Source organism: Bidens hawaiensis, unplaced genomic scaffold, assembly GCF_021521415.1.
Source record: "Bidens hawaiensis isolate Kalapana, Puna unplaced genomic scaffold, B.hawaiensis_p1.1 tig00026837_1, whole genome shotgun sequence".
Lineage (NCBI taxonomy): Eukaryota > Viridiplantae > Streptophyta > Magnoliopsida > Asterales > Asteraceae > Bidens > Bidens hawaiensis.
In genome coordinates this window covers 183,337-195,592 of record NW_027494319.1, presented here as the reverse complement: position 1 = coordinate 195,592, position 12,256 = coordinate 183,337, and the positions used below count along the sequence as shown (strand labels likewise).

Below are 12,256 nucleotides of genomic sequence, written 5' to 3'. Positions count from 1 at the left end.
TATTAAAGTTATCAACATGGTTCACTTCTTTCTCTTTTCCTTTTAGAGAGGCTTGGTACAGTTCACACAGATGTGGAGCTGTGCGACAAGCCTTTGTCCAGTGGTTTGTACTTCCACATCTAAAACATGAAGTGCCATTGTTTTCGGACCTACCAGCTTCATTCCATTTATTTTGGTGGTTGGAAATGGTATTGTGTGGGACATGATAATTACTGGCTCTCTGGTTACGACCACGACCACGGCCACGACCACGACCGTAAGAGTTATTGTTCCATTTGAATGGATGCTTACGATCATTAAAATGCCTTTTGTCAAAATGACCACGTCCACGGCCTCGTCCTCGACTTTGTTCCCATTTATGATCAGAATTTTTATGAGAACTTTTGTGAGCAACATGTGCTTCTGGTATGGCTAATGAACCCGTGGGACGAGATTGATGATTTTTCATCAATAATTCATTATTTTTCTCTGCTACAAGGAGTAATGCATTTAGATCAGAGTATCTCTTAAAATTCTGCAAACGATAATGTGTTTGCAAGTTTATATTTGATGCATGAAACGTGGAGAAAGTTTTCTCTAACTTTTCTTCCTCTGTTACGGGATACCCACAAAATTCTAGCTTTGAACAAATTCGGTATAAAGCAGAGGTGTAATCATTTACCCTCTTAAAATCTTGGAACCTAAGACTGTTCCATTCATCTCTAGAAGTAGGAAGTAAAACTTCCTTTAGATGACCGAATCTGCTTTTCAAATCTTCCCATATCATATATGGGTTATCATAATTAAAATACTCATGCTGTAGTAATTCATCAATATGTTTATGGATGAAAATATCAGCTCTTGCTTTATCCTGGTCAGAGCAATCATTGTATTCTTGGATTGCGTCTAACAAATCCATAGATTTTAAATGTCTTTTGACATTTGCTGTCCAAGACATATAATTTTCTCCAGAAATGTTGAATGCAGGGAATTCGAGTTTTGCTATATTTGACATTTTGTTGCTTTGTGTCTATTACCTTTCTTGGTTAGGATATAAGCGGCTCGTGCTGATAACGTGTTATAATATTAGCCCTAACTATAACAAGATTATTAGGGTAATGTGAGAATTTGAAGATAATAAAGAGATCACCACTATCTGTAGCAATATGCAATAAGAGAAGATGGAATATGTTATTCAGTAACTTTTGTTGATGGTCTTCATTATTGTTACATGCGTTAATATTTATAGTATAAACTTTACTATTTCAAACTACTATTGAGGTGACTATTTGGGAAACAAACGTATATGATTGCTTTGAAGAAATGGTCATCCAAAAACATGGATAAAATCGTACGTTGAAAAAGTGGTCATCCAAAAAGTGAAAGCGTCGGTGCTTTAGAGCATTCTCATCCAACCCCTCATATTATGTGAGGGGTGTTTTTATAATTTAGAGAGTGATTCAGGTTGTTGTGAGTGAAGAGTTTTTATATTTTGGAAAAAATAGTGATTTTTCTGTATATTTAAAAAGTTACTGTTCACCCTCTATAATTTTTTAATATATTTTGAAAGTGGTTGTGAGTGAAGGAAAGAGAAAAGGTAATGATAAAATTTATAAAAAGTATTATTTAATTGAAATAGAGAGAGAAAATGTAATGAGTTTTAGTGTAATTTTTGGTTTAAGGATAGGGAATAGGATGAGTATCCTCTTATAACACCATTTTTATTTCTTTTGGGTGTGTGAATGTGAATTCTCTCTACGTGAAGCAACAAAAGTCTTCTGTTTCACACCTCTTTCTCTTAATCCCATATGCTGCTGCTGCTCATTCATTTCAAGAATCTTATTATTCTTCTTGGGTTTGGTTTTACTTTCCCAAATTTATAATAATCTTGATTTCTTCATCACACTTGTTTTTTACCCTTGTTCCCATCTGGGGTTTCATCTTTTCATAACCCTGCTCACAAACACACCAAATACCAGGTGAAAGATTCAATCTTTTTTACTTTTTCTTGATGGGTTTTTACTGTTTAACCTTGAAATATCAGTTTCTTGGATTTTTGGAACTGGGTTTGTGTTAATTTTTTAAAAAAATTTGATTTTGTGTGAAGGTATGGAGGAAATTGAAGCTGCTAATAGAGCTGCTGTTGAGAGTTGCCATAAGATGCTCAGTCTTTTGTGTAAACCACAAGATCAAGCTCAGTACCAACACTTAATGGTCCAAACAGGAGATGCAGTGGTTAAGTTCAAGAAAGTTGTAACTTTACTTGATAATAATGGTGTTGGCCATGCCAGGGTCAAAATGGTCAAAAAAAATTCAACCCCTTTTCCTCAAAACATGCTTCAAGAATCCAAAACCAACACAAACACAATCATATACCAGCAGCAACAGCCACCAAAACCACTTCAGCTTCTGTTAGAATCTCATCCAGTTAAAGAAACTGTATCAAATGTTGTTAAGAACAACACTCTGTCTTTAGGGAACAGTAATAATAATAATAATAATAATAATATTAATATTAATAATAATCAGCTTTCACTTGAGTTAAGTTCAAATGGGAAGCATTCTCTTCAAATTTCCCAAAATACCCCTCACCCATCTTCTAATTACCATTTCCTCCAACAGCAGAAGCTCAAACAGCAAGCTGAGATGATGTATAGGCGTAGTAGTAGTAGTGGAATTAGTTTGAATTTTGATAGCTCAACTTGCACCCCTACAATATCTTCAAATAGGTCTTTTATGTCTTCTTTAAGTATTGAAGGCAGTGTGGCTAATTTGGATGGCGGTTCGTTTCGGTTGATCGGTTCGTCTCTTTCCGCTGATCAAGCGGCTTATCAACACAAAAGGCGGTGTTCGGTTAGAGGCGAGGATGGGAGTGTCAAATGTGGGAGTTCTGGTAGATGTCATTGCTCCAAAAAGAGGTTATTTGTTAATAGTTATTAATACTTAATATTATACATTTCATAAGTAATAAGTCATAAGTCACAACTATGCAATTAATATTAAGATTCTAATTTGTTTAATATTGTTTTGTTTGATCAGAAAACATAGGATTAAGAGGTCAATCAAAGTACCTGCTATTAGTAACAAGCTTGCTGATATACCTCCTGATGAGTATTCTTGGAGGAAATATGGTCAAAAGCCTATTAAGGGTTCTCCACATCCAAGGTACCTCAATAATATTATTATTTAGTAGCATGTGATTATCAGCATTACTAGTAAATTGTCAATGTATGTGTTCCAAATGTGTTCCTCTTATTGCAATTTGTTTTAGGTTGGTAGATCCATTGGTTCTTAATGTGATGGAGCCTAAAAAGTTCCTAAATTTATGACTTACACTAAAGTTTTACAACCTTTATTGACTATAGATATTAAAGCGGTTGAATCGGGGACGTTTTTTAGCCCCTCCGTGACTTAGTAGGCCCCGTAACACTATAGACGGACCACGAACCACTAGTGTCTATAAGTCTTTTGTTACTATCTTTTGAGGCAATAAAAAACTAAATAGAAAATGTGTTTTTTGTGACAGGGGTTATTATAAGTGTAGCAGTATGAGAGGTTGTCCCGCAAGAAAACATGTGGAGAGATGTTTGGAAGATGCAACAATGCTTATAGTCACTTATGAAGGTGAACATAACCATCCAAGGTTACCTACACAATCCGCAAACACCTAAAAGTTAAAACTACCTTAAACTAGAATTTTAGTCCTATGTTACCTATTTTGTTGTTTGTTTCTTTAATCGGGTCGGTTGGGCTGCTCCTGTATATATTCTTAACGGGTTTTTCGGGTATATTATTGGAGCTAAAATTATGGCTAGGTTTGGTTCGTCGGTCTTTGTGGGGTTCGTTTAATCTTTACTTTATTTTTATTTTATTTTATTTTTTCTTTTTGTTTTAAGATTAGTGTAGGGTTTTATTGCTGGTAATTGGGTATGTAATTGACTGAAAGAAAGTCACTATTGTTAAAAACTTAAAATGTTGGATTAATTTAAGGGATGATGGAGTTGGTGTATTTGAGTTGTTTTTAGTACATTTGACTATGTTAATTTGTGTATGGTCTTGCTATATATAGCAAGTTTTGTTGGGGGGCAATTGGAATTATTGAATTGGTTATCATTATCATTTATTGTTGAGTGAGAAGTCAATTATGGGTGTTTTATTTAGTCAAAAAACTTGTTCTTAGGCTGATGGGTGTGGGGCTTCAACGGGGGCGCTAGAGCCCCTCCGCTCGCGCCCCCAGGCGCTAACACCACACCACAGGGGCGCTAACGCGAAAATCCATGCAGGCGTGAGCCTGTTAGCGGGAGAAGAGAGAGAGGAGCTTGTTGAATTTTAGAAAAAGAGCCGTTGGGCTCTTATTAAATTAAAAAAAAAAAAATTTCCTATATAATACCCCATTTCACCCATTTTTATACCACAACTTCAAACCTTCACCCAAAATCAATTCATCTTCTCAACTTTTTTTAAAAAAAATGGCTGGAAATTAGTACCCAAACCTTGATTCAGATTATATTGACGACGATTTATGGTCGTCACCGCACCAACCGATGTTTTATTCGGAGCCGCAAGAATCATCCGGCTTTCAACCATCCAACACACAACCGTCTCCTAACTTTGTTGTTCCGGAGACACAAGAATCACACGGTGAAGCTACGGGACCAAAAAGACGCGTCCACCGGAAAAAACAACTTGCAACGGACGGGTCAGGACCTAAACATTGCGGAGGAGGAAACGTCTTCACCGCCGAGGAGGCGGCCATTGGGAAGGGACGCCAAGGGGAAAAAACCGGCTGAGGGGGAAGCCGTAAACATCGCCAATCTTGTTGAATCCCTCAATAAATTCAACAAAACCATGGAGGTGGTCTCTAATGACAAAAAGGAAAAAAGTCGAATGAGAGATTTGGACTTTCTTACTAGAGATTTCAGTAACCTAAATCCGGTCGATCAAATGCTAATGGAAAAGCAAAAGGAACGTATCCGAAAGAGGTTGATCGAAGAAGACCAAGCCGAAGAATAAGAATAATGTTTTTTTTAGTACTTTAATTTTTATTTTATTTTTAGATATTAATGTGTTTTTTTATTAATGTGTGTTTTTTTTAATAATTTATGAGTTTTTTTAATAATACGTTGTTTGAATATATTTATAAAAAAATAAAAAAAAAATTCGCTGGAGCCCCTGCTGGAGCCCCTCCACACCAGGGCCAGGGGCTCCAACGGGGGCTCCAACACCCCCCTTATCCAGTTTCTCTCTCTGCCACACGTCATAATATTATTGGTTGGAGCCCCTATTAAAATCCCCATTAAAGCCCCCCACGCCCCTCAGCCTTAACAACAAAAACAAAGTGTTGATTTTGACTTTGATGTCACATTCTTAGAATCTTGACTATAGTGTCACATCAATGGTGATTTTTCACTGCATGTTGTATTATATTAACCAGTTAAATATGAAATATTTTGTTTTTATAGTTTTTTTAAAGGTTTTTGGTAAAGACTTGATAGTAGTAAAATTATTTGGGTTAAAATGAGTTGAATTGGCTATGTGTGTAGGGCCGTCCAAATCGCTCGTCACTCAAATTTGCTCCTCGCTCGTTCGGAAAATGCTCGCTCGTTTTTTCGCTCAATTGAAAACGAGTCGCTCTATTCGGTTTGATTTGTAAACGAGCCAAGCAAACGAGCAAAGGCCTACTCGGTTCGGTTCGGCTCGAATATTTTTAATGTATTTTATATATAATTATATATGAAAAAATATATAAATATATAGACAAAACACATAATATAAGCTTGCAATTATTTTTACCCATTTAAATTTTTCATATTCCGTCAATTATATTGTTTTATTTGTTCGATTTAAGTTTTTAGAATACTATAAGTTTGTTTACATTATCATTATATCTTACTTCAAACTTATTTTTAATAAAAATTTACAATATATTACACGTTTGTTTAAAAACTACTAATTTATTTATAAAATATATTATTTACAACCTTTTAATTTGTTTATTATTGAAAATTTTAAAGTGAAAAAGAAATAAATAATGCTCGAAATCGCTCGATGTTCGATCGAAAAATGCTCGATTCGATTTTGGCTCGTTTCGGTTTTCGCTCGGTTCGAAACTTTTTGAAAAGTAATAAGGTGTTTGGGATTGCTTATATTGTGAGACGAAAAGTTTCATAAGTTACACTTTTGTAACTTATTAACTTAATGAAAAATTATAAGAAGACAAAATAAGGAATCCCAAACACCCCCTATGTTGTATTAATCGGGACCACGCTGACTTCAGATTTTGGCTTGGGTGTTCCCTGGAAAACCATATCGTCAACTGCCATTTGACAATTGTGCCACCACAAGAGCAGAACTCCCTAGCGTAACACACGATAAGACGAAACCTTGGGTGGGCTCGGGATTCAAAGCGACAACCTCGCAAGGCCTTGCTCAAATCTTTCAGTGCTATAACCCACCAAAAGTGACATAAGTGAAGATTAAACTTGGATCTCCACCAGAGAACCCAACCTCTTATATATAATAATAACCGAATCATAAAAGTCATTGTTTTTCAATCGGTTTGGTTTGTTCAGTCATTTTGTTTTTAAATTAGATTATTTGGTTTTTATATTTTATGAGTCTTGTCCCAGTACTAACATTTCCCATCTATATATGCTTTCACAATAAAACAAAGATTAAACACAAATACACAAAGCATGCCCATGAACACCAGAGGCATGACTAACTTTATTTACAAAACTAAATCTTACCTAAAAAAAGTCAAGATCAACTAACTTTATTTACAAAACTAAATCTTAAAGAAACAAAATCAAGATCAACTTTGTTTATCTTAAAAATATATAAACGAAACATTCCTAAATTCTCTCAAGCCATCATATTGTTTTATTTGTAAATGGAGACTTCTAATGCATTTGACTTGAATTCACGGGTATGGGTCTCACCAAACCCAGATAGCCCTTAAACGGGTTATAACATCTCATTAATTAAAAAATTAATATTATCAAATATTTAATATAAAAATCCTATAAAGTAGAGATATACTAAAATTTAACATCCTATATTTAAAAAAAAGATATTATTTATAAAAGAAATTTTGGGACAACATATTTCATTAACACAACTAGCAAGAAGCTAGAAACCGAACAAAAGAAAACAAGATTACAACATAAAATTACACCAATCTTTCAACAACAAATTTTTGAAAGACGAACGATTTTTTATCCAAAGAAATCCCAACGTTTTAATGTCCTCCACAAATTTGGCACAAGCCGTCTTATTTGAGAAGATGATATCGTTTCTAGTCTTCCAAATGCACCAACACGCTGTTAGAATGATCCCGTATAAAACCTTGTTTTTTTGAGTCCCCAAATTAGTAGTTTCATAATAATGAAGCAAGTCGCGCATCGAAAAAGCATAGATGGGAGGAATGTGACACTAGTGGCTAACAAATTGCCAAACTAATGTGGCAAAATAACAAGAAGTGAAGAGATGATCACTCGTTTTTTCGTATTCTCCACATAATCTACACGTCACCGAACCCACTTCAATGTTTCTTTTGGATAAAGCCACGAGGGTCGATAGTCTCTCCATTTCCGCCTTCCAAGCATGAATGTTTACTTTTTTAGGCACCCAACTATTCCACTTAAAAATAAACGAAGCACGCAAATTTGAGTTATTGAACAAAATATTTTTCATGGAGGATACCGAGAAAATTACGAAAGGTTCACTATGACAAATCCAACGGTCCGGGTTTTGCTTAAAGAGAGTTGCAACAAATTTAAACAACTCGAGAGTTCACTCAATTCACATCGGTTCAATTTCTTTCTCTTCCACCGCCATTTCCAAACCGTGTTGTTGAGAGTTCTCTCATAACAAGAGATCACCAAACATGTGTTAACTTTTTTCATTCAAAAAAAGATTAGGAAATATTCTTAATGGTTGTTGAGTCATCCACAAATCAATCTAAAACCTTGTTTTATCTCCGACACCCATCTTTCTTTGATAAGACTACCCAAATTAAGATATTATTTATATCTAAGAAATAATTTTATGGTAAAAAAAATAAGCAGGTCATTAGTCTCACCAAACCCAGATAACTTTTAAATCTGGTTATAACATCTCATTCATTTGTGAAACTCTTTTAATATCAAATCATAAGTATATTATTAACTTCTTTACAATAAATAAAATTAAAATCCAAAAAAATATATAAATATTGTAAACCAACCTCATAATACGGGGATAAAAGCTGGTAGTCAATAAAGAGTTCCATGACAAGGTCGGGGTGTTCCTTATTCGAATCATGTTGTTTGGCAATAACAAGTGTGAAATATGAGATTTTGTTTGCAGCTGTGGCCGATGATTTTGCATTAATATCATATCATACCCTTGTGTGAAATATAAGATTTTGTAAGATGAAGAATTGATACATTGGCTATTCAGAGACTAGAAATGTGGACGGTGGGTAGGGGTTGAGCCTGAACCTTGAATCTGAGCTCGAGCTTGGCTCTCTTATTACTATTAATTTATTTATATACTTGCATATAACATAGTAAATATCATATTTGATCATAATTGTATGCATATTAATAACTTGACTAGCTGACTGGGGCAGATGTTTTCCTGTTCAACTCTCGGACATTATTTTACCATACTAATAAAAGAAAATGTTGAAGCTTAGGTGTCAACCCAATATTTTTTTTATTTTTTAATCTCTCATCTCATTCATTCTAAATATCTATGGGTCATTGGTCAATATCATTTTGTTAATTGGGTTATAACATAGTGTGGATTTTATTCATCATTGAGTTAAGTGTCTTTTCATACCCGGGGTTTAACCAACTATGCAACTTTAGTACATTTTTTTTAAATTTCATGCAAATAAACACCTGACGTTTCCGAAATCATGATATTTTATTACTTTTTGTTAACCTTTTTGTTTTTTCCATTAGGAATAAAATAGTTTTTGTTTCTCTCATTTACTTAACCATTTGGTCAAAAACAAATGAGCCAAACTACTTTAATAAAAACACAAACTGAATCACTTTTTTTAACAAAAAGAAACGAACCTAACCAAACCACTTTTAACAAAAAAAAAAAAACTTACTGAACTACTTTTTTTAACAAAGATAAACGAATTGAACTACTTGAAAATGCAAACAAACCGAACCACTTTTTTTTGACAAAAATAAATGAACTGAGCCACTTTTTTTAGGAAAAATAAACGAACCAATTCACTTTTGTTAACAACAAAAATAAACAAACGATGACACTTAACTCTTCATTGTTTAAAGATTTGTAAATTTCACATTTATAATCACCTTTAAAAATATTTGATGCTAAATATAGTGAATTATTGGGTCGGTGGTTGTTTTTCAGCACTATAGAAATATATATATTTAGGTATACATTTATATTGTTTAATGACATTATGATCTAGATCATTGTCTATACACATTAATTATTATCTTTTAAATATTGTTAAACGAAATTACATTAAGTTCAAATTTTCGATCATGTATAGTACACGGGGTGAAATATGGAAAAGATTCATTTCATAAATCGTGAACTGAAAAAAAATAATTCATAATTTACTTCGTACATTAAATTAATTCATAAATATTTTGAGAATCACAATTGAAATAACGACCTTATTATTTTTATTACTTGACAAATCACGTGTAATACACGGGTTCAAAAGCTAGTGTAAATATATTATAAAGAAATTTATATAAATAATAGACTTCATTTGTTGAAGTTGGTACGAGCTGGGCCTTGACTCAGTTTAACTTTGCCCCGATTTATCAAATGCAGAAGAAACTGGATTGTTGCGATGGGTTAACAAAGGGTCAATGATACTTTGCGTCTTGGGCTCTTTGCTCACATATCTTTTAGCCCAGCTGCAGCACCACAGGCCCAGAGGGTTCCTTTTGTAATTCGGCCAAACCCTTTAAATCTATATCTATATCTATATCTATATCTATCTCTCTATATCTATAATCTATATAAACGAAGACATAAAAATCCTACGTGTCGTGATGTGGTCGCTCCCCCTTTTTTTGGAGTCACCAGATTTGCTTTATTTCTAAATGGAGACTTCTCATGCATTTGACCGGAATTCATGGGTATGAGTCTTACCAAACCTAGATATTCCTTAAACGGGTTATAACATCTCATTAAATTAAAAATTATTCTCATCAAATTAATTATGTAAAAATCCTATAAAATAGGATATAATAAAAATAATATCTTATTTATTTTAAAAAGATATATATATTATTTAAATTAAAAAAAAACAATTTGATATTAAAAAAAATAAACGGGTCTTGGTTCTCATCAAACCATAAGTATATTATTAACTTTCATAAATATTAATTATAATTAAAAAACTAATTTCATAGTAAAAAAAATAAACGGGTCTTGGGTCTCATCAAAACCATATAGCTTTTAAACCGGGTTATAACATCTCATTTATTTGTGAAACAATTTATCGTCAAACCATAAGTATATAATTAACTTTCATACAATAAAAAATATAAATTAAAAAAATAAATAAATATTAGAACAAACAATCTAAAACAACCCCCGTAATATATATATATAAACGAAAACATAAAAATCTTACGTGTCGCGATGTGGTCGCTCCCTATTTTTTTGGAGTCACCAGATTTGCTTAATTTTTAAATGGAGGCTTCTAATGCATTTGACCCGAATTCACGGGTATTGCTTATCAAACCCAGATATTTCTTAAATGGGTTATAACATCTCATTAAATAAAAAACTAATCTCACCAAATATTTAATATAAAAATCCTATAAAGTAGAAATATACTAAAAAATAATATATGATTTATTTAAAAATATATATATAATTTATAATTAAAAAACCGATTTTATAGTAAAAAGAATAAACGGGTCTTGGGTCTCATCAAACTCATATAGCTTTTGAATCGAGTTATAATATCTCATTTATTTGTGAAACAATTTATCATCAAACCATAAGTATATTAATAGATTTCATAGAATAAAAAAAATCAAAAAATTAATAAATATTAAAAACAAATAATATAAAACAACCCCCCGTAATCCGGGGGATAAAAACTAGTATTATATATAATGCATCACTAATGGGCATATTAAGACACTCAATTTTAAATAATTTGCAAATTTTCAAACACATAATGCAACTTGGGGTAAAGTAGTCATTCTAACACTAATTTCATGTGGCTTTCGTATTTCTTCAAATCCCGCTCAGCTTTAATGAACTTTTGGAAATTTAAAAAATAGTTACAACTTTGAAACCCCCCCCCCCAATCTTTTAACTATATATTATTTATAATTTCACTTTTAACCCAAATTCCCTCACGATTTTTAAACGGTCATAACTTTGTCATACGTTAATAGTTTTTTTTTAAATTGCACCATAAAAACGATCATTTAATTCTCTTTAATTTGAGTATGATATTATCAGAGTTTGTTTTCAGTTAAAAAATAACATCATACGTATAGGCGTTTGTGGTCCGACTTTGATGGTTTTAAACTAAGTCGTGAGCCAAGCCGTTTTTTGTCAACGAAAATCGAACCAAACCGTTGAAATTAAAACCCAACAAAAACAAACCATTAACAATGGTTAGGTTTCGGTTTCATTTGTACTTCGATACTAAATTGAGTTTAAAATAAGAATTCTTAATCCACGATTTCAAATGGAACAATGAGTACCCAAAAATCTCTTACGTGATTACCAAAGTCTGTATTTCTCGTTGTATCGCGCGGGCACTCGTCTAGTTAGATTCATATATATCGTCAACTAGCTTTTGAACCCGTGTATTACACGGGATTTGTCGAGTGATAAAAATAATAAGGTCGTTATTTCAATTGTGATTCTCAAAATATTTATGAATTAATTTAATGTACGAAGTAAATTATGAATTTTATTTTTTTTCAGTGCACGACTTATGAAATGTATCTTTTCCATATATCACCCCGTGTACTACACATGATGGAAAATTTGAACTTAATGTAATTTCTCGTGTAACAATATTCAAAAGATAATAATTATGTGTATTGGTAATAATCTAGATCATAATGTCATTAAACAATATAAATGCATACCTAAATATATATTTTCTACAATGCTGAAAAACAACCACCAACCCAATAATTGATTCTGTTTTGCATCAATTGTTTTTAAAGGTGATTATAAATGTGAAATGTACAAGTCTTTAAATAATGAAGAGTTAAGTGTCATTGTTTGTTTATTATTATTTTTTTGTTAACTA

At 32.5% G+C, this 12,256-nt stretch overlaps 1 protein-coding gene across 1 annotated transcript; it reads left to right on the top strand.

The window, feature by feature from the left end:
* The first annotated feature begins 1,905 nt into the window (after positions 1-1,905).
* LOC143574075 (putative WRKY transcription factor 21) lies at positions 1,906-4,010 on the top strand. Its single transcript, XM_077058794.1, has 4 exons — positions 1,906-1,958; positions 2,087-2,897; positions 3,019-3,144; positions 3,506-4,010. The coding sequence occupies exons 2-4, from the start codon at positions 2,089-2,091 to the stop codon at positions 3,648-3,650; spliced, it is 1,080 nt and encodes a 359-aa protein (XP_076914909.1). The 5' UTR covers positions 1,906-1,958; positions 2,087-2,088; the 3' UTR covers positions 3,651-4,010.
* Positions 4,011-12,256: the final 8,246 nt, after the last annotated feature.

Excerpts from the sequence above, each read along its gene's own strand:
- LOC143574075 (XM_077058794.1), top strand. The coding sequence starts at position 2,089 with ATGGAGGAAATTGAAGCTGCTAATAGAGCTGCTGTTGAGAGTTGCCAT. Across the intron at positions 2,898-3,018 it reads TGTCATTGCTCCAAAAAGAG|AAAACATAGGATTAAGAGGT; the intron begins GTTATTTGTTAA and ends TTGTTTGATCAG. Across the intron at positions 3,145-3,505 it reads AAGGGTTCTCCACATCCAAG|GGGTTATTATAAGTGTAGCA; the intron begins GTACCTCAATAA and ends TTTTTGTGACAG.